Here is a 23284-nt window from a genome sequence, read left to right on the forward strand (position 1 = left end):
GACTCTGTCTCAAAAAAAAAAAAAAAGCAAGCATGACATAAAGTAGATTCGTGATTGTCTGAGGCTGGGTGGAATGCGGGGGCGCTTTGCTAATAATAGCTAAACAATTTGAGGCTTCTTTTTGGGGTGATGAAATGTTATAAAATTGAGGTGATGGCTGCACAACTCTGTGAATATATGAAAACCACTGAGTTATACAGCATGGGAATTATTTCTCAATAAAGCTGTTACCAAGAGACAAAAGAAAAAAATGTACAGGCTTAAATTTGGGTGTGTCCCACTCTGTGTGACCTCAGGTGAGCTAAGTGACCCCTCTGAGCCCAGAAGTGCCCACCTACACCAGAAGCCACAGCTTCTACCCCGGGCAGGACCAGAGGGCTGCAGAGGGGATGTTTGGGATTCACGGACTCATTGCATAGTGGATTTGTCCACAGGCCTGTTCCCATTGCCCTTCCCTGCACTGCCAGGAGGAGTGCCTGAGGAACTTGGGGTGGTCTCCCAAGCCCTTTCTCTCCACCTGGGCTGGCCGGGATTTCCCTGGCTGGTCTGTTTACACACGAGGGCAGGAGGAGGGTCCTGACTCCTGGAAGGCTGACCAGGGCCACCACAGCCTGGACCTCCCCTTGCTAGTCACTCACTTTGACATGTGACTGCTGAAAAATTAACACCAGGTTCACTTCCTTCCCTCACACCCCACGTGGCACAGGAGAAAAATCTGTCATGTTCCAAAGCGGATCCACAGCTTTCTCTTAACAGGAAACACTCTGAAGTCCATCGCTGTGAAGTCTGGAAGCCCCAGGACAAGGTGCCGCTTTGACGGCAGCCGCTTCCAAGGTAAAAGGCCAGGCATGGGGGCCCTCTCTCTCCCCACCCAGCCAGCTCCACAGCCACGCACCCTGCAGCCCCTCGTCTTCCAGCTTTGTGCAAGACAGCTGGAATCCTAGATCGGCTGGCCACTCCGCTGGGGGAAAACCTCGTCAGCACCCAGGCCCCAGCTAGAAGGGACCTTGCAGGACATCGGGAATCACGGTCCAGGAAACTTTCCCTCTCAGAAGGGCAAACTGTTTGTCAAGAACGTTCTGGGCTCATAAAACATCTGCCAGACTTGGATAAACAATAAGAGAAGCCCTGAGGCGAGTTCCGCACAGCTGCTTTATTTACACAGCAGTTCCAGGACTAGTGCAGGGGCTTCCCAGGCAGTGGCGCCTGTGACTGGGAGGTGGCTGCAGGGTGTGGCGTGGAACAGGGAACAGAGTGACGGGGATGCTGAGGGGCCACACTGCCTGGTTTCTGGCATGTCCACAGGAGACAGGTTGGTGGGGATATAAGAGACAGGAAGGTCTGTGGCTCAGATGTGCCAGTGGCTCTTCCTTCTCCAGAGAACAGAGAGGGCACCTTGGAACTGGGCAAAATGTCCCTTCCCTCTATTCATTTGTCAGAATGGGAGGGCACAGGGTCCCAGCCCAGCCCCATCCTCCAAGGAAGAGGAGGGCTGCCTTGACAGGCAGGCAAGCAGGGAGGGGCGACAGTCTTGTGGGGCATGGGCAGCAGTGCACTTACCCACTGGGCCCCGCATCCAAACGTAGAGCCCTGCCTGGGCCCTGGAGTGAGGCGGGCCCTCTGACTACTGCAAAATGTGGCCCCAAGGGCAGGACATTCCAATAGGGAAAAGTGCAGGCAAAAGCACCCGCCAGGGGACTGGGGGCGGCCAGGTTCCAGTCCAGCCTCCATAAAACCTTGCCAGACGGCCTTGGCCAAGGTCCTAGGTGTCCCATCTGAAAAAGCCTCTCGCAGCAGGGCAGCAGCACCCTCTGGGGCTGCAGGACTCATGGGACCATGAGGATTTGCCACCCACGGCACGGGACCCCACAGGGAGGAGACACTCTTGTCCAGGGCCTGGGCAGCAGGAATGCTGTGGCTGGATGGGACCTCGAGGGGTCCGGGGAGCAGCCACGTCCAATGCACCAGGAGTCCTGGGAACAGGGCAGGCGGGGGACACCCAGAAGGCCTTTACTTGCCATCCAGGTGAGGGCCGCACCCTGGCTGGGCAGGACTTCCACACGGAGCAGGTATGAAAAGAAAGCTTTGTGCTTCCCTGTCCAGGCTCTTGGGCAGCCCTGCTGGGCCAAGTTCCAGACCCCCCTGCCCAGGGATGATGCTTTCCTGGGGAGCAAGCCCTGCAAAACTTGCTCTCCGGAGCTAAGCACCCGCAGTCTCTCCCAACCCCGAGGCTTCACTCTCCTTGGGCCATTTTATAATGAAATCAAGAGAAATGGATACATCCAAGGTGACAAGGAGATCTCACTGCCAGTGAGTGGCCGAATCCCACTCCTCAGCCACTTCTCGGCCTCTCAGACTCCTGACAGCTGCCTCAGAAACACAGTCATGTGTGTGTGTACGTGTGTGTACATGTAAGTGAATGCACATGTGCGTGCTCCATACCGGAAGACCGTGGCTGAGGGCACGTCCTGCAGCAGGACCAGTGGGAGGCCTCAGTCAGCCCTCCAGCTTCCCTCCCTTCCTGGTGCCAGTGACTGGCAGGACTGACCACTGCCCCCACCCGCCAGCTGCTCCAGCCTGGATGGCCTCCCCATCCTGCCCTGGCCTCAAACCAAGTGTGGGCGCAGTTACTCACTGCAGGGCTCTCTGCCACCTAGGCCCAGGACAAGGACACCCCTCCTCCCCCCTTCACTCTCCCATTTCAGCCAAGGCTAGGCCGAGGCCACCAACAAAGGACAGAGCCTGGAAGGCCTTCTGATGCCCAGCTGACCCATCCAGTGGTCACTGGCTCCTGTGAGGCCTCTCTGGGCCACTCACAGGAGAGGAGAGGCTCAGCAAAGGGCTGCGACAACATGCCTCGGCTGCAGAGGAGACACAGCTGCTGCCCCTAAGGGGCTCACCTCTGTGCAGAACAGGGCCGTGCTGCGGTGCCAGAGGGCTGGGGGTGCCCTGGAAGGGCGAGGTGCTGCTCGATAGAGCCTGGCTCGGGGCATTTCCTGGAATCAAGGGATGCTGGCCCAGTGGTAGGTGCCCGGCTGACTCCAGAGGCTGTTTGCCGGCCCTGGGCCGGCCACACATCCATAGGGAGCACCACGCAGGCCCTTCCAGTCCCAGCACGGCCCTCCAGAGAGCGACATCCCATCAGCGTCCGCAGCTCGGCTCATCCAGGACCCCACACCCCTCCAGCACTTCAGTATATCTGTGCACTGAGAATGCCATCTGGAGGGAGAAGGGGACAGTGCAGGAGGAGGGCAGCTGCCACCTGAGGCCACCAACACTCCTGCAGAGGCCAGTGAACCTTTTCTAGTAGCCACGTTAACAAAAATGTAAATAAACGGGTGAAATTAACACGAAATATCAGCATTTCAACATGTAGCCGATATAAAAAAAACTCACGAGCTCTTTAACAATCCTTTCTCCCCACCCAGTCTCTGAAATCCAGTGTGTATTTTACACTTCCTGTGCGTCTCACTGTGGACGAGCTACAAGTCACCCCTGCGGCTCGCAGCTCCTGTGTCTGACAGCGCAGCTCCAGAGGCTGGGAGACTTCCCATCCCTTTAGCCAGGGCGCACCCACACACGCAGAGCCCCACCTCCTTTGATGCCCGTGTGGCCTCCCCCAGTGACTGGGTCCCCATCTTAGCCAAGCTAACACTCTTCTCCCTTTGTCCTGCATGTTAACAAAGAGAGATTTGCATCCTTACAAACAAATCAAAAGATCCGACATTTCAAATCTTGTTAGGAACAAACGGGCTAAGTCCCATTCTTTTCAACAGAGGCAGGTGACTCCATGTCTGGAGCTAGGTGGATATGGACAGATACGGATGGATATAGACGGTAGTGGCTGCGTGTGCTCCCCACCCTGGCCATTTGCTGAGGGCTTGCTGTGTGCCCGGAACTACACTGATTCCTTTCCTACAGCATCTGAACACATGGATACACAGGACAACACACACACTGGGGCCTGCTGGAGGGTGGAGAGGGAAGGAGGGAGAGGATCAGGAAAAATAACTAATGGGTACGAGGTTTAATATCTGGGTGATGAAATCGTCTGTACAATAAACCCCCATGATACATGCTTACCTATGTAATGAACCTGCACATGTACCCCTGAACTTAAAAGTTAAAAAAAAAAGAAAGAGGCTGGGCACAGTGGCTCACACCTGTAATCCCAGCACTTTGGGAGGCCGAGGTGGGTGGATCACAGGGTCAGGAAATCGAGACCATCCTGGCTAACATGGTGAAACCCCATCTCTACTGAAAATACAAAAAGTTAGCCGGGCGTGGTGGCGGGCGCCTGTAGTCCCAGCTACTCAAGAGGCTGAGGCAGGAGAATGGTGTGAACCCAGGAGGCAGAGCTTGCAGTGAGCCGAGATCGTGCCACTGCACTCCAGCCTGGGCGACAGAGCGAGACTCCGTCTCAAAAAAAAAAAAGAAAGAAAGAAAGAAAATGTGGTATATATACACCATGGAATACTACTCAGCCATAAAAAGCAACGAAAGAATGGCATTGACAGCAACCTGGATGGAGTTGGAGACCTCAAGGAATGGAGGTAACTCAGGACTGGAAAACCAAACACTGTATGTTCTCCCTTATAAATGGGAGTTAAGTTATGAGGATGCACAGGCATAAAAATGATACAATGGACTTTGGGGGCTTGCGGGGAAGGGTGGGAGGGAGGTGAGAAATAAAAGACTACACACTGGGTACAGTGTACACTGCTTGGGTGATGGGTGCACCAAAATCTCAGAAATCACCACTAAAGAACTTATTCATGTAATCAAAAACCACCTGTTCCCCAAAAACTACTGAAATTTTCAAAATTACCAAAAAAACCATTATGAAGACGCTTGTAGAAAGAGGCCATAAAACAGTGTTCAAGGAAAAAGGAGGCTGCGAAACAATATCATCCCATTTTTGTAAAAGGAAAAAAAAAAAAATATTACCAGTCTGTTTATCCGTGCAGAGAAGGCGATGTGGAAGGATTCAGCAAACTGTTGACGGGATTTCTCTCTCCGGGGCCAGGCGTGGTGGCTCGCGCCTATCAACCCGGCACTTTCGGAGGAAGAGGCGGGTGGTTCACCTGAGGTCAGGAGTTCGAGACCAGCCTGGCCAACACGGTGACACCCCATCTCTACTAGAAATACAAAAATTAGCCAGGCATGGTGGTGCACACCTGTAGTACCAGCTACTCAGGAGGCTGAGGCAGGAGAATCACTTGAGCCTGGGAGGCGGAGGTTGCAGTGAGCTGAGATTGCACCTCTGTACTCCAGCGTGGGCAACAGAGTGAGACTCTGTCTCAAAACAAACAAACAAACAAACAAAAAAACAGTTTATCTCTCTCCGGGAGATAGTGTCATGGGGGAAAGTCCACCTCATACTCTTCTTTAAATGGCATGCAGGTAACCGGAATCTGAAAAGCACCAACCCTTGCTGGCATAGGGTGGGCACAGCCTCCCTCATGCCCACCTGCATTTGTGGGCTGTGAGGGGCCTTCTTCAGAGGCCCATTATCAGTTTATAGGGGCACCTGGCCTGGGCTGGCCAGAAAGACCCCAACTGAGGTGGCATTCAGGACAAACATGCTTCTCTTCCAAGGAAGCAGAAGCAGCCCAGTATACAACAGGTACGGTTCTCCCTCTCCACTTCCTGCCAAGTCACACCGCTGTGTTCCCAAGCAGGGAGGCGCCACTTGTGCTCACGGGTCACAGATGTGCCCTGAGATGCACGAGGTGCTAGGCTGGGCTCCTGATGGCTGATGCCAGGCAGCACCTGGCATCAATTGTAAGGCCCCGAGGTCCACTGTCAGTGGACAGCCCCTCGCCTGGGAGCAGCAGCAGGACCAGCCTCTGTGACCTTTATAGGAAAGGCAGGACTGGGGACTGGGGGACCCCTGGCTGGTCTCTTAGAAAAAATGTTCCTGTGGCTTGTGAGTGGGGTCTCCCTCACTCCCTTAGGCCAGGCCTAACCAAGGGGAGCTACAAAACCCAACTTCAAGAAAGAAAGAAGGCCCATATGTCATACACGTCGGGGGCTCCATGGGGGCCCCCAAGCCTGGGAGGGTCTGGGAGATAGCTGGAAGGGACCAACTTCCTGACCATAAACCCAGGTGCGCTGAGCATTCTTCACTCACCTCGCACTCAGCCATGGTCCCCAACCTGCAGGAGAGACCTCAGCGCGATGGTCAGGCCCTCTGATCTGTCTTCTCTGGTCCTGCCTAGGCAGATCTCTCAGGACGTATATAATTGCTCCCAGCCCACCCTAAATCCAAGTACCCTCAGGTAACCATGTTTCAACCAAGCCTCCCCAGCATCAGAAAAGATGTGCTTTCTCTGAATGGCCGCAACAGAAACCATCTAGCATAAGGCAAGGCAACACTCTGATGTCCAAGATCCTCTCGATGACCAGGTGAGCTGGAGCTCGGGCACCACAGGGCCCTCCACATGCCCGGGAGCTCCCAACCCCTGACAGCTGCTCCGACCAGGCAGACTTTTGCCAGCAAATAAAACACAAGTTTCTTCTCGAGATGGAGGTTCTGTTCCAGGGCGTCCCTGAGCAACCCTCTGTCGTCTCCAGGCTGTCTGTGTCTCACAGAGTGGAGACGGTGAACAAAAGGAGAGGGAGGCTGTCCAAGGGGCTGAGTGCCCACAGCTGTAACTGTCACAGTGCACGGTCTGATCAAATTGCCGAAGGGACAGCAGCACAAATTTGGCCTAACTCCCCGGTGGGCCGCCGCCAGGACGGACAGTGCCTTTGCTTATTTCTCTCTGCACTGCACACCGTTTCAAAACCCCAGACCCTGTACCAAAAGCCACTCTACGTTATCACTGTCTGCTATAAAAGACCACCCAGCTCTGTTCTTAGAGGTCCATTACGTACAAGATCGCGAATGCCCACATACTGCTCTTTGATTTGGAAAGAATACCCCCTTTATTTTGAAGAACAAAACAGAATGAGAACATGGTCATCCCCTGGAAGGAAGGTGAATAAATGACTCCCGCTGGTACTGACCTGAACTTCCCAGTCCGCACCTGCAGCGCTCTCATTCCACACCGCTGGGCACCGCCGACGTCGCCCACGATATCGTCCCCAATCATGACGGCCTGTCACGGCAGTGAAATATGCTCAGAAGTGATGTCAGGAGAGTTTTATTCCTGGGCTCCTTCATCTTTTTTTGACGTAATAAATGGCTTGATTTGATGTTTAAAATCACCATCATACAAATTAAACAAGATAATATTGTCATCGTATTGATTAAAAGTCAACCCACCTTGAATATATCTCACACAGCCCCTGTAGGCCATGGCTTTGAATGGTATATATTTGTGCAATTTGAAATCAATCAGCAGACGTCAAAGTGATTTGGCACCCCAAGGACGTGCAGGGATGCTGAACGCTGCCTGGCCTCCGCTGGAACACAGGCTAAATTTCACCGAACCCTAAAGACTCTGTAACGTGGTTATTTGCCCTTGATTCTGTGAAAGTGAAGCAAATCTCTGGCCTATCTTCGTAAGTTTTGCTTTATATAGGTTTTGCTCTCAATGGTGAAGGTATTGCCTTAAAAACAAAATAACAGACAAACCAAAATTCACACATACACAGAGGAAATGCTCGCAGCCTGGGTATCATTTCAAAAAGCAGCCTCTGGAATACACGCTCTCACCTGAAAAAACCAGAAAACCAAACTACGCAACAACAGCTTTCAGGACACTGGACATCAAGCAATGAAGGACAATGACTTCTGAGATGCAGGAAACAAACAAGGTGGCTCCTGTGACTGCCCCCAGCATACTGCCTTCGATGCTTCCAGACTGTGGGCATAGGAGGGGTGCTGTGAACTTAAGTGTGTCCCCTGCAAATTCACTTGAAGAAGAAGCGCTAGACTGCAGTGTGACTGTATTTGGAGACAGGGCCTGTAAGGAGGTAATTCATGAAGGCTGAATGAGGTCAGAGGGGGCCCTGATCTGATGGGACTGCTGTCCTTACCAGAGGAAGAGGCACTGGAGTGCACTCCACAGAAGCACAAAGGAGAGACCATGGGAGGACACAGCAAGAAGGCGGCCATCTACAAGCCGGGAAGAGAGCCCTCATCAGAAACTGGACTTGCTGACACCCTGATCTCAGGCTTGAAGCTTCCTGAACAGTGAGAAAAAGAGTTTCTGCTGTTAAATCCACACAGTCTGTGGTGTTTTGTATGACAGTCTGGGCTGACTAATACAGAGGGAAACCCAGGTAGAGCCCAGTAGGATCCCTGAATTGGGGAGACAAAGCTAGGATTCTGGGGAGACCCAGGAGCAGAGTCCACAGGACAGGGAATCAGAGAGAAGGCTACATGGAGAAAGAGCTGTGGAGAAAGTGGAGGGTCCCCTCAAGTGCTCAGCAGACCACTGCCAGCACACATGAGGGAGGAAACTCCGAGTCTGGGAAAGAGCCACACCAAATGACTCGAGAAAACGGTGCCTGTGTCTCACACAGGACTGCATATGTCCCCACCAGCCAGGCTGGGAAAGCTCACTCAGGATGCACAGGGCATTGAGTGTGATCTTAAAAGCCACTGCTTCGCAGTGAGGAATAATTCATCCAGGGCAACCCCTGCTCTGGTGCTGCCCCCAAATCTTAAAAGCAAGATCTGGAAGGATCAAACTGTTTCAAGTGATATAACTGCATCCCATAATAAAGTTTGAAATTCTTTATGGGCACACAAAAATATCCAGCACCCAAAACGAAGGTAAAATTGATCATGTCTGGCACTCAATAAAAAAATGATCAGACGTGCAAAGAAGGAAAATATCATGCAGAAGGAGGAGAAACATGAGTCCATCCAAACTGAGAAAGAACTGACAGAGAGGTGAGAATGAGCAGACAAGAGCATTAAATCAGCCCTTGTAATTGTATTCCATATGTTCCAAAAGTAGAGAAATGGAAGATAAAAGAAAAAATCCAAATCAAGCTTCTAGAGATGAAAACTACAATGACAAGGATCAAAATACACTGAGTGGGATTAATGCCAGAAGAGATAATGCAGAGGAAAAGATTAATGAACCCGGAAACATGGCAATAGAAACTACCCAAAATGAAACAGAGGCAGAAAAATTATTTTTAAAAATGAACAGAGCATCAGTGAGCTATGGCACAACTTCAAGTGGCCTGATGTACATGCAATTAGAGTTCCTGAAAGTGAGATGAGGTGGGGCACAGCGGCTCACACCTATCATCCTAGCACTGTGGGAGGCTGAGGTAGGAGGATCACTTAAGCCCAGGAGTCCAAGACCAGCCTAGGCAACACGGCAAGACCCTGTCTCTATAAAAATTTTAAAAATTAGCCAGATGTGGTGGCTCAAGCCTGTGGTCCCAGTTACTTGGGAGACTGAGGTGGGAGGACCACTTGAGCCTGGGAGTTTGAAACTGCAGTGAGCTGTGTTCGTGCCACTGCACTCCAGCCTGAGTGTCAGAGCAAGACCCTGTCTCAAAATTAGAAAAAAAAAAAAGTGAGATGAGAGAAGACACAAATATATTTGAAGAAATAGTGACTGAAAATTTTCCAAACTTGATAAAAACAATAAATCCACAGATCCAAGATCCCAATGAACACCAAACACAAGAAACACACAGAAAACTGTATTAAGGCACATCATAATTAAATTGCTCAAAAGCAGTGACAAGGAGAAAATCTTATAAAACAGACAAAAAAGAGACATTTTATATACTTATATACAGAGAAACGAAGATAAGATGTTAGATTTCTTGTTGGAAACAATGCAAGTGAGAAGACTGTGGAGTGCCATCTTTTAAGCAGTAAAAGAAAAAATGCCCATCTAGAATTCTGTACCCAGCAAAAATATCTTTCCAAAACGAAGATGAAATAAAGATATTTCAGACATCCGAAGAGGAAGAATTCATCACCACTTGGACCCATCCTTGCAGGCAGAGTCCAAATCAATGGGCCCCACACTCAGTAAGACTCCCTGGCTTGGGCGTGCTTCACCGTCCTCGTTTCATTTTGTCTTGATTTTGGTTTGTGTATTTATTGCTTAGCCCTACTTAGCATCTGAATTCCAGGGAGGAGACCTGTAGGTTTTTTTGTTTTGTTTTGTTTTGTTTTTTTGAGACAGAGTTTTGCTCTTCTTGCCCAGGCTGGAGTGCAGTGGTACAATCTTGGCTCATTTAGATAACTTATTATGTCATGGCCCTGTGCTGGGTGCGTGCTTCGCTAAGATGATTTCCTTTAAACGCCGCACCAGTTATACCCATTTTACAGATGGAAGTGGAGGCTGGCCCAAAGTCACACAGCCGACAAATAGTAGAGCTGGGATCTCCACCCCGCTGCTCTAGAAATCTACCCTACAAGACATGTAGAAGTCCTTTGGGCGAAGGAAAATGACAATAGCTGGAAATACACATCAACACCAAAAAATAGCTTGTGGGCATGTGCTGACCTTCTGCCTGCTCAGCTCCCTCCTCTGCTGGCTAATTCCTCCCAGGCCTTCAGGACTCAGTTCCGTGACCACCACCCTTCCCCTGCCCCCAGGCTGGGTTGCGTGGCCCTCCCAAAGCACTCTGGGATCACACCCTGGTGCCACCCATGTCATAGTGCATAATGGACTCTGCTCATCCCACCCTTCCAGAAGTAGGAGCTCCTTCAGGACAAGGAATCTGGGCTGACAACTGGCACTTGGTTGATGCTCAGCAAATGTGTCTTCAGCAGATGAGTGCTCTGCATTACGGCAAGGCCGGCTGTGTCTGAACACACTTATGAGGCACAGACAAGACTTCCCATTGGTCACCTACGTAGAGTGGAGGGAGTCGTACAGTCCCCACCAGTGTGGCTGAAATGTCAAGTCATTTGTGGGTCTTCTTTCGCCACGTTAACATGTGTTATTGCTTAAATGGAGTCATGCTCTTTTTTTACATAAATACATGTAATTTAAAGAAAAAACAGCTGGGAGTGGTAGCTCACACCTGTAATCCCATGAGATGGGCAGATCAACTGAGGTCAGGAGTTCGAGACCAGCCTGGCCAACATGCTGAAACCTGTCTCTAATAAAAATACAAACCGGGCATGCACCTGTAATCCCAGCTACTTGGGAGGCTGAGGCACACAAATTGCTTAAACCTGGGAGGTGGAGGTTGCAGTGAGCCAAGATTGTGCCACTGAACTCTAGCATGGATGACAGAGTGAGACTCAGTCTCAAAAAAAAAAAAAAAAGTAATAATAATTTTAAAGAAAGAAAACCCAACCAGCTCCTCTCACTGCCCTACTCCAAAATCTGATTAAAAGCTTCAAAATAGGTTGGGCGTGGTGGTTCATGCCTGTAATTCCAGCACTGTGGGAGGCTGAGGCAGGCAGATCACTTGAGCCCAGGAGTTCCAGACCAGCCTGGGCAACTCCTGTGAAACCCTGTCTCTACTGAAATGCAAAAAATTAGCCAGGCATGGTGGTGGACGCCTATAATCCCACCTACTTGGGAGGCTGAGGCAGGAGAATGAGCCAAGATGGCACCACTGCACTCCACTGCACTCCAGCCTGGGCAAGAAGAGCAAAACTCTGTCTCAAAAAAAAAACAAAAAACAAAAAACTACAGGTCTCCTCCCTGGAATTCAGATGCTAAGTGGGGCTAAGCGATAAATACACAAACCAAAATCAAGACAAAATGAAACGAGGACTGTGAAGCACGCCCAAGCCAGGGGAGTCATACTGAGTGTGGGGCCTATGATTTGGACTCTGCCTGCAAGGATGGGTCCAAATTTGCTTTCCATCTGGGGGAAGGGGACCACAGAAAGGGGGGCTGGGCCTGACGCGGCCAGCAGACACAGACTCACTCCTGTCTCACGCTGAGCTAGAGCAGCAGGGTTGAGATCCCAGCTCTGCTGTTTGCTGGCTGTGTGACCTTGGGCCAGCCTCTACTTCCATCTATAAAAGGGGTATAACTGGTGTGGCCTTTAAAGGAAATCATCTTAGTGAAGCCAGCACAGGGCCAGGACATAATAAGTTATCTGAACATGTTAAAAAGGAAACAGAAACATGAGGAAAGGTTTTGTTGAGGAAATTCTCTATCTCACCACATCAGAGAGAGAGAGAGGCCCCCACGACCTGCAGCAGGCGCCCTTGCTTTGGTTACTTGATACCTTTGCCCGGGGCCTTCGTGGGCCGGTGCCAGGCCAGGCAGTGGACGCACAGTGTGAATCAGACAGATGAGTCCCAGCCCTTATGGAACTCACAACAAGTGCTAAAGACAGACGTTAATCAGGTAATTCCACAGTCTCATCATCAGGGCCTGGGATAACGCACAGGAGGCTGTGAGGCTTGATCTCCTGACCTAGTAGACTTGGGGGTGGTCACGAAAGGCTTCCCAGAAGAGGTGAGGTTCTGAGCTTTGCTCCGTCTGATAGGCAAAAGGAGTCAACCAGGTTGTAGGACATGGAGGAGAGGTGGGATACCCCCAGCAGGGGCTACCACACGTGTTCACTACCCATCTCCCCACCATTCACCAGGGCAGGCCATGCCATGAATTCCACAAAGCACACACATATAACCTGAAGCAACTGTCCTGGGAACTGTGTCCAAACAGGCCTTCAGATAACCAAGGAATCACCAGGAGCCCTGATAAAGGACAAAGACAGAGCCAGTGAGGCCCCCTGAGGCCAGGGAGGTAGTTTCAGCTGAACCCGGAGCTTTTCTGCCACTTGGCATGGACTCGTCAGGTATCACAGTCAAGCAGAGGCCAGAGGGGCCCCCCTCAGAGAAGCCATGGGGGATGGTGGTGCTGAGAGAGAGCTCGGAGGAGGTGGCTGAGGGCTGCGATGTTGAGAACTCTGCCAATGGCTGGTAGCCGCAAGCCACTGGGAGACCTGAGGTACTTGAAATAAGACCACGTCTTCCTGGTGTGGTGCTCTATACTCCATACTTCCCACGGATTTTCTCTGGTCTTTCCTCCTCCTACCCCTGTGCTTCCCAGAGTGTGTCATGCACACGGGTGACATACTATTTGACTCCAGGCAGAGCAAGGACATACATTTTAATGTAATCATGTGGTCTTTATTTTTAGATTAATCTATTATGGTAAGTGAGAGGTTCTGGTTTTCCATTTAGAGTAGTCATCAAAAGTTCCTTTTAAAATACATTTATTTAAGTAATAAAATGAATCAATTTTAAGAAATGTGAAGTAAACAGAGCTAGTGGCAAGTACCCAGATACGGTAAAAATACCCAGATATGGTAAAAATTCAAAGTGCTTTTTCCAGAATGACTGATGTTAGGGAAAATTCTGCCAAATCCAAATGAGGTTTTTGTGTCTATCAAACCAGCTCCTGGCCAGGCAAGAAACAGCCAGTGGCACCATGTGCTTCCTGGAATGGGACCAGCCCCAGTGTCCGCTGCACGCACACAGGGCACTCTAAGGGTCAGGAAAAGCCAGGGCTGGCTGGGCAGCCCCCATGGCTGCTGGCGTCTGGCAGCAGGGCTGGCCAGAGCTCCCGTATACGAGTCCCCTCTGCCCTTCTCAAGGAGTTGTCTTCAAACTGTGAGGTCCGTGGTGAACATTCACAGCGCTCCAATTCAGGACCATGTCCACTGCTGCCAGAGACTCCAGGGCCATCCTGCTAGAAGGTTCCTTGGAAATGGAACGGGTCTTCAAATATGACATGTCATCCTATACCTCCCTGCTTCTGGGGAAAATAAAACTGTGTGCATGCTCCTCCCACACACACAACCAGACAGCACACACATTTCCCTCCCAGAATAGAGACTCTCGGTTCTTCCTGGGCTGGGACATTTGTGGATGTGGCCCACGGAGACGGGACCAGAGGAACATGGTCACTAGGAGGAAGAGTTCTCATGCAGGAACAGCATGGAGGTTCTGTGGGATAAAGCGAGGCTGCATCCAGGCAGAGCCCCGGGAAGCTGTCGGCGAGGGAGGCGGAGGCTGGGGGCCGGGGCGCCAGGGCCGGCGGGGTGCACAGCTGCCTGGAGCAGCGATGCCTGTCCAGGCCAGCTTGTGGGCTCCGCATACCAAAGTGCACTCAGGATCCCGGGGGATTCCCAGATTTACTATCGGTGAAGGGCAATAATCATGCAAGGATTATTGCCAAATCATTTAGGATTTAAAAAATCACTGGCAAGAAGATAGAGGTCAGGAGGTGCACTGTCAGGGGAAATAAAAATACTCCACCTGCCAGGGCTGGGCTTCGCTTCCTTTCAGACACAACATGGTTGGGGGTGAGGTGGAGAAAAAATGAAAGGTTGGACCCCGCAGAACCCAGAATCCAGAGAGCCGGAGGGAGGCGCCACAGTTTCAGAGGCAGGTTGCCCGGGTCGGGCCCCACAGCTGTCAATCCTCCCTCTTACGCATCTGCCTGTCTGCCCTGGTCTCCTCTTCAGCGTCCTAGGTGCTGGAGGGAAACCTCGTCTAACAGGCGGCAATGCTTTGGAGTGCAAACTTCCAGCGCCGAAGAGCTTCCGTGGTTCACAAATATTTCCCTTATCCTGGGGCTCTGCCAGGAGGATTAGGGTGGGAAGCAGCAGGGCTGGGTAGTGAAGGTGGAGTGAGTTCAGTGTCTGTAACTGCAGCCCCAGGGGGCTCATATCCCCCACGGAGATGTCTTGAGATGACAGCTCACTCTAGGATGAGCCCTGGACCCAGGCCCCAAAGGAACCCAGGCTCCCACAGAGACCTGGAGACAGTGCGATGCTGAGTGATTGTCACTGTGGTCAGACACCCTCATAAGGAACAAGACTAACAGCAAAACTCAAAGACTACTTGAAAAAAAAAAGCCAGAAATCACAGTGTTGGTCAGGACGTGGGGAAACAAGCATCTGTATACGCAGCAGGTGATGAAGGTGAAGGGACACACCTTTCTGAAACAGAAATAAGCAACATGCATCACAGCCTCCCAGCCACATCACTAGGATTTGGAGCAAATAATCAGAAATGTACAAGAGGATGTACATACAAGATGTATTCATCAGGGTTATGCACAAGAGCGAAATTCGAAGCAGCCTCATCTCCATCAATAGGGAATGGTCAAGAACATGACGGGAGTCTGAACAGTGGAATAGTATGCAGCTGTGAAAACTGCTTTGTTAGGGTACCTACATAAGCACAAAGAAAGCTGTCCCCTAAAAAAGAATAAGGTCATGTCATTTCCAGCAACAGGGATGGAACTGGAGGCCATTACCCTAAGCAAACTAATGCAGGAACAGAAAACCAAATACCACCTGTTCTCACTTGTAAGTGGGGGCTAAATACTGAGTACACATGGACACAGGGCAACAGCAGACACCAGGGTCTACCTGAAGGTGAAGGGTGGGAGGAGGGTGAGGATTGAAAAGCTACCCCATCAGGTACTACGCTTATGACCTGGATGACAAAATAATCTGCACAGCAAACCCCCAAGACACACAATGTACCTATATCACAAACCTGCACACGTATCCCTGAACCTAAGATATAAGTTAAAAAAAATTGTTCCCAATAGGATATTAAGGGGGAAAACTCAGATTTCAAACAGCAGATACAAGATTATCCCAATTTTGTGTTAAAAATGTATATTTAGACACAAGAAGTTGGCAAGATCAAGCATGATTTGTGTTATTCTAGGCTGGTGGGATGATGAGTGGTTTCTTTTTATCTTGTACTTTTCTGAATTTTTCCTAGCTCCTTTAATGAGCGTGAGTTGCTTCATAATCAGATATTTTAAATACTTGTGTTTTGAGAAGAGAATAAAATCTACTAAAAAAAAAAAAAAAAGGCTCCAAGGGAGAAAAACTCTGAAGAAAAACTAAGCCTTGAGGTCTCGCAGCACCTTATGACTAGGACATATCACAAAGACAAGGCCAGGGCCGGGAGCTCCTGCAACTCCGGTCAGTTTCAGACCCACAGCTGCAGGGCTAGGTGCCAGGTGCCAGGCATTGGTGGAAAGAGTTTCCAATTCAAACCAAGCATGCAGGAGGACTGAAACCCTCCGAGGCCCATTCTTTCAGTGCTGGAAGTGGGCACCGCCCAGCAGGCCAGCCTGCTCCCAGTCAGGAGTTAAGCAGGGTCATCCCCACACTGACACCCAAAGAAAATGCCCACGGCCAGGAGGCGGGGCTCAGTCAACAGAGTTCACGGGGAGGCCTCAGTGGAAATACCCATGGGGGAGGGAGGCCACAGCAGAAAGAACTGGCCCGGAGTTGCCCCCATGTGGACGGACATGCACTCCCCACTCACCAGCCTCCCCCTAGGGGTACAGACTGTCCCTAGACCCCTGTAGTTAGGACTGATGCCCTGAGAATCATGGAATGAAATGGTAGGGCACCCTCCAGTTTATATGGCCAGGCTTCTGGATAAGCCTGCAAACCTCACCCCCATTTTTCAAGGCAGTTCTGAGGGCACAAGCCATGAGGAGGTCCTGAGGGATTATGGCAGCCTCTGCCTACGCTCCCCACCTGAAATCCTCCCTACTCCACCCCACCTGAAATCCTCCCTACCCCCCATCTGAAATCCTCCCTATCCCCTACCTGAAATCCTCCCTACCCCCCCCCCCTACCTGAAATCCTCCCTACCCCCCACCTGAAATCCTCTCTACCCCCCCACCTGAAATCTTCCCTACCCACCGGAAATTCTGTCTACACCCCACCTGAAATCCTCCCTACTCCACCCCACCTGAAATCCTCCCTACCCCCATCTGAAATCCTCCCTATCCCCCCCATCTGAAATCCTCCCTATCCCCCACCTGAAATCCTCCCTACCCCCATCTGAAATCCTCTCTACCCCCCCCACCTGAAATCTTCCCTACCCACCGGAAATTCTGTCTACACCCCACCTGAAATCCTCCCTAACCCCCAATTTGAAATCCCGCCCACCCCCATCTGAAATCCTCCCTACCCCCCACCTGAATCCTCCCTACTCCCCCCCACCTGAAATCCTCCCTACCCCCCCCACCTGAAATCCTCCCTACCCCCCACCTGAAATCCTCCCTAACCCCAATTTGAAATCCCCCACCCCCATCTGAAACCCTCCCTAACCCCCACCTGAAATCCTCCCTACTCCCCCCCACCTGAAATCCTCCCTACCCCCCACCTGAAATCCTCCCTACCCCCCACACCTGAAATCCTCCCTAACCTCCTCACCTCCCTAAGAAATTCTGCTGCGCCGCTGGCCCTTCCTGAGAGCTGGGCTATGGCTAAGAGCACTGGATGGGGCTGAAAGATGATGGTTTGGAGCCCAGCTTCACTCCTCATTGGCAAAGTAATCTTGGGTTCAGTGCTAGAATTCTCTGTGACCGTTCTCTTAAAGCTGCGGTTCTCCCCAGGGCACATCTGGCAATGTCTAGAGACAATTTTGGTTTCACAGCTTAGGAAGGGGGCGGTCCCATGTAGTGGGTGGACAGTGGGATGCTGCTTAGCACCCTATAACGCATAGGACATCCCCTCACCACAAAATGATCCAGCCCAAAAACGTCAAATGTCAAGGTTGAGAAATTCAGGGTTTTTTTTGTTTTGTTTTTTGTTTTTGAGACAAGGTCTTACTCTCTTGTCCAGGCTGGAGTACAGTAGTGGTGCCATCTCAGCTCACTGCTGCAACCCCCGCCTCCCAGATTCAAGCGATTCTCGTGCGTCAGCTTCCTGAGCAGCTGGGACAACAGGCATGTGCCAGCCACCATGCCCAGTTATTTTTTGTATTTTTTGTAGAGACAGGGTTTCACCACGTTACGCAAGCTGGTCTCGAACTCCTGGGCTCGTGATCCACCCACCTCGGCCTCCCAAAGTGCTGGGATTCAGGTGTGAGCCCCTGCCAGCCTGAGAAATCCTGTCTTTACCTCGTGGTGGGAATGCAAAGCACCTATGACAAGGTATTTCATCTCTAAGCCTCAGGCTCCTCACCTGTGACACGGGCCCCTCTGGACCAGGCTCCTTGGCTGCTACATATAACTAAGTGCTCTGGTTTGAACAGTCTCAATCTCCACCAAATCTGCACGACCTGTACCCCACAGAACTTCTTATGATGATGGAAAACTGCCAAAACCGTCACATCACTTGGGCGTTCACATGAAGCCATAAAACCATCCACTGATTCAGAAGCTTAAACCGTGAGAATTAGATATTTCTAGAAGTAACCTTTAAGGTCTGTTATTCTTTGCCTTATTACTGGATCCTAGAAAGGGCCAGGGTGCCTCTAAAAGGTTTGAATTTCCAATCTATTAGCGTAATACCAGCAATCTGTGATTTCTAGGCTACTGAGGAAAGGTTAAAATGAAAATTGGATTTGGGGAGTCACGTCTATTCTGAGTGCACACTGAAAACTCAGCAGCAAGAAGCAGGTCAGGGTCTCGGGAAGCAGCAGTGATCAAGGGAAATGACTGGTGGTAACTTTATTGATTAAAGCAGCTGGAAAAATGTAAGGTTTGCCACAGCCTGGCAGTTGAGCAGCAAGAGAAGTCCTCGCAGGCATTTTTCATTAAAAATAAAAAAGCCAGGAACAGAGAATTATTACCCGGTGCATAAGACACATTCATTTGAAACGGCCTTATCTTGAAATACTGCTTTAAAATGTCTACACATCCTGAGAATCAAATAACATTAGTGAGCATTTTAGGAAAACGGCAGGGTGGGGACGTTCGCGACATGCAGTTGCTGCTCCACTGTCAAAGGGACAGGCAGAAATGTCACATGAGGGTGGGAGACGAGGATGATGTGGGAGGTAAATAAGACACAGCCTTGCCACATATGCTGGGAGCCACCAGAGGAAACAAGTCCTTCGCTCTTCAGGGCCACAGATGCTCAGGGTGGATGGCAGCGGCAGTGACCAAAACCGCAAGCAGCCACGGTGACCCACCAGGAATCCACAGCCCCACTCCCTCCCTGATGCACTGCCCCAGCATCCGAAAATGACAAACCCAGATTCACTAGACCCATGAGGGGTCTTCTTTGGGGGATGGGCTGTATCTCACTTGAAATGCGAAGGAATCTGTGAAAATAACTGCAAATGCCAAAAGAAAAAGGCAGGGAGAACACCCAAGGTCAGGCCATCCAGGTATCACCAGCAATGCCATCTGGACAGCTAGTCTCGTCTCCTTCCCTCTCCTTCCCTCCTTCCTCCCCTCCCCTCCCCTCCTTCCTCCCCTCCCCTCCCCTTCCTTTCCTTCTTTTTTTTTTTTTTTTTTTTTGAGCAGGGTCTTACTGTTGCCTAGGCTTGTGTGCAGTTGTACAATCTCAGCTTGCTGCAACCTCAACCTCTTGGGCTCAAGCTATCTGCCCACCTCAGCCTCCCAAGTAGCTGGAAGCACTGGCACATGCCACCACATCTGCCTATTTATATTTTTGCATTTTTTTGTGGGGACGGGGTTTTGCCATGTTGCCCAGGCTGGTCTCAAATTTCTGGGCTCTAGTGATCTGCCCACCTCAGCCTCCCAAAGTGCTGGGATTCCAGGCATGAGCTGCTGCGCACGGTCAGGTCTTATATTCCAGGCAGTGGCAGGGTTCTGTTTTTGTTTGGGTTTTGGGTTGGGGGAAGGGGGCTGTTTGAGACGGTTGTGATCATACCACTTATATTATTTTTTGAGACAGAGTCTCACTCTGTCACCCAGGCTGGAGTGCAGTGGCATGATCTCGGCTCACTGTAACCTCTGCCTCCTGGGTTCAAGTGATTCTCCGGCCTTGGCTTCCTCAGTAGCTGGGATTACAGGCACCTGCTGCCATGCCCGGCTAATTTTTGTATTTGTAGTAGAGATGGGGTTTCGCCATGCTGGCCAGGCTGGTCTCGAACTACTGACCTCAGGTGATCTGCCCTCCTTGGCCTCCTAAAGTACTGGGATGACAGGTGTGAGCCACCATGCCCAGCCTACTTATAACTTTTAAATACTGATTTTTAAACTCAGATTAAAGCATTAGCCTTTCTCTCTATATATAAAGCAAATTATTTTGAGAATTTATTGTCTCTTAAATTCATCCTATGAGGGGAATATAAATATATACATAGTTGCTTATTTTTTAAATAAAAAAATAAGCTATAATATTTATAAACATGGCTACCTATAAGAGACAGGTAAAAACAAAATAGAAGGAAAAGAACAGAAGTTAGACTTCCTTGAATATGTCTTGCTTTGTGGATCTGATTTTAGAATCATATAAATATTTTACATAAGTGCAAAGCAAATGTAAATGTTAAGCCAATTCTCTAAATATCAAAATGAAAATGAATTCAAAAAGCGTCCACTTGGTGGAATACCACCCACAAAAAAGAATGATTCCTAGCAACTTTAAATACAGTATTTTGGTCATAAACCTCTAGAGCAGGGGTGTCCCATCTTTTGGCTTCCCTGGGCCATACTGGAAGAAGAAATGTCTTGGGCCACACATAAAATACACCAATGAAATCCAGACGCAGTGGATTTCACGCCTGTAATCCCAGCACTTTGGGAGGCCTGTAATCCCAGCACTTTGGGAGGCCGAGGCAGGCGGATCACTGAGGTTGAGAGTTCAAGACCAGCCTAACCAACACGGAGAAACCCCGTCTCTACTAAAAACACAAAATTAGCTGAGCATGGTGGCACATGCCTGTAATCCCAGCTACTCAGGAGGCTGAGGCAGGAGAATTGCTTGAACCCGGGAGGCGGGGGTTGTGGTGAGCCGAGGCACCATTGCACTCCAGCCTGGGCAACAAGAGTGAAACTCTGTCTCAAAAAAAAAAAAAAAAAAAAAAAAAAGAATTATCAAGAGATGCCAAAATTAGAACTAATGATCAGAAAGAGAATATTTACATAATGTCAAAGTACTTTCCCACAAGACACTTAATAAGGCCGGGCGCAGTGGCTCACACTTGTAATCCCAGCACTTTGGGAGGCTAAGGCAGGCAGATCACCTGAGGTCAGGAGTTCAAGACAAGTCTGGCCAACACGGAGAAACCCCATCTCTACTAAAAATACAAAAATTAGCCAGGCTTGGTGGCGGGTGCCTGTAATCCCAGCTACTCAGGAGGCTGAGGCAGAAGAATCACTTGAACCCAGGAAGTGGAGCTTGCAGTGAGCCAAGATTGGGCCATTGCACTCCAGCCTGGGCAACAGAGTGAGACTCCTGCTCAAAAAAAAAAAAAAAAGATACTTACTAAAAGGGACACATTGTAACAACAGTGGAGAACTCTGGAAGACACCTCCTCAACTGGTGATCAGAGTTCACAGATAAAGGACACTAGGGACATGACTGCGACACGCAATGTGTCCCCAGAAAGCCATGAGTGGGATGACTGATGGTGTCTGAATAAGGTCTCTAGGTTAACTAACCAGCCATGTGCCAGTGTTGATTTCCTGGTTTTATCATCGTTTGATGATGATGGGGAAGCTGGTGAAGGGCACATGTGAACGTTTAGTACTACGTTTGCAACTTTTTGTGAGTGTCGCGTTACCTCAAAACGAAAAGTTGAAAACAATTTTAAAGGGTTATTAGTTGATAATTATTAAAGCACAGTGATGGGTACCTAGGAGTTCCCTGAGCTGCCCTCTCTACTGACATAGACATTTCAAATGTTCCATGATGGAAGGCGAAGAAGAGAGGCTTAGGAAACAAAAACCTCACACAAGTCACGGAGCTTCTTCAGATTGGATTCCAACAGATCAATGGTCAAAGAGCATTTCTGAGACACTCAAGGAAATTTAAATATGGGTTAGTATTAAATAATACTAACAAAAATCACTGTTAATTTTTTAGGTGGTTTTAAAATTTTTATTGTGGTAAAATACACACTACATAAAATTTATGACTGTGACCAGAGTGTTCAGTTCACTGGCACTGGGCACTTTCAGAACGTTGTGCAACCATCACCACTGTCCAGTTCCAGAATATTTGTTTTCTCTTTTTCTTTTTATTTTTAAGACAGAGTCTGGCTCTGTTGCCCAGTCTGGAGTTCAGTGGCACAATCTCAGCTCACTGCAATCTCTACCTCCTAGATTCAAGTAATTCTCCCTCCTCAGCCTCCCAAGTGGCTGGGATTACAGGCATGCACCAACACGCCTGGCTCACATTTGTATTTTTAGTAGAGTCAGGGTTTCACCACGTTGGCCAGACTGGTCTCGAACCCCTGACCTCAAGTGATTTGCCCTCCTTAGCCTCCCAAAGTGCTGGGATTACAGGTGTGAGCCACCATGCCCGGCCCAGTTCCAGAATATTTATATCACCCCAAAAGGAGACCGCATACCCTGAAGCAGCACTCCCCATTGCCATGCAACCCTGACTCCTGGCAACCACGAATCTGCTTTTCATCTCTATGGATTAGCCCATGCTAGACATTTGCTATACATGGAAGGATACAATATGTGTTCTTTTGTGTTTGGCTTCCTTCACTTAGCATAATGTTACCAGGGTTCATCTACATTGTAACATGTGTCAGAACTTCATTCCTCTTTATGGCTGAATAATATTCCACTGTATGGACATGCCACATTTGGTTATCCTTTCATCAGTTGATGGGCAGGCATCTTGGTTTTTTCTACCTTTTGGCTATTGTGTATGGAGCTGCTATGAATATTTGTGTATAAGTTTTTGTTTGATACACCTGTTTCAGTTCTTCTGGGTATAGACCTGGAAATGGCTTGCTGAGTCATATGGCAAATTCTATGTTTAACTTTGAGGAACCACAAAGTGGCTTTCTGTGGCAACATTGTCATTTCACCTTCCTACCAGCAATAGGCAAGGGTTCCACTTTGTCTACATCCTTGGCAACACGTGTTATTTTCTATTTGTTTTTTAACTCTACAGTCATCTTAATTAGTGTGAAGTGGTATCTCATTGGGGTTTTGATCTGCATTTCCTGATGAATGATGATATTGAGTATCTTTTTGTGTGCCTGTTGGCCATGTTAGGGGTTTTAATGTATTGTAGTTATGTCTAAAAATCACCATTTTTTTTAAATGTCATGCTACAATATGAAAGGATACAATTGAGATTTGCTTTAAATGTGACAGCAAAAAAATAAGTAATTTTATTATTATTATTATTAATATTAATATTACTTGGAAATGGGGTCTCACTCTGTTGCCCAGGCTGGAGTGCAGTGGCACAATTTCAGCTCACTGCAACCTCCACCTACTGGGCTCAAGCAATTCTCCTGCCTCAGCCTCCTGAGTAGCTGGGATTACAGGAGCATACCACCACGCCCAGCTAATTTTTATATTTTAGTAGAGACAGGGTTTCACCATGTTGGTCAGGCTAGTCTTGAACTCCTGACCTCAGGTGATCCACCTGCCTCAGCCTCCCAAAGTGCCAGGATTACAGGCGTGGGCCACCGCACCCAGCCAGTAAATTTTTTAAAGGG

At 49.5% G+C, this 23284-nt stretch overlaps 1 protein-coding gene across 5 annotated transcripts in view; it reads right to left on the reverse strand.

Moving 5' to 3' along the window:
* The window catches only part of LHPP (phospholysine phosphohistidine inorganic pyrophosphate phosphatase), a 153976-nt gene that overhangs the window by 91210 nt on the left and 39482 nt on the right, over nt 1-23284 (reverse strand). For 3 of the 5 annotated variants that reach the window (XM_033179833.1, XM_033179842.1, XM_033179855.1), the window contains exon 6: nt 7012-7103. The exons of 1 other annotated variant lie outside the window; for it this stretch is intronic. In XM_033179833.1, the coding sequence (XP_033035724.1) occupies nt 7012-7103 (92 nt within the window). Of the gene's footprint in view, nt 1-7011; nt 7104-13064; nt 13610-23284 lie in introns of those variants that run through there. One more of the 5 variants, XM_033179848.1, reaches the window with a different exon arrangement.

This window comes from Trachypithecus francoisi, unplaced genomic scaffold (assembly GCF_009764315.1).
Source record: "Trachypithecus francoisi isolate TF-2019V2 unplaced genomic scaffold, Tfra_2.0 Contig01579, whole genome shotgun sequence".
Taxonomy (NCBI): domain Eukaryota; kingdom Metazoa; phylum Chordata; class Mammalia; order Primates; family Cercopithecidae; genus Trachypithecus; species Trachypithecus francoisi.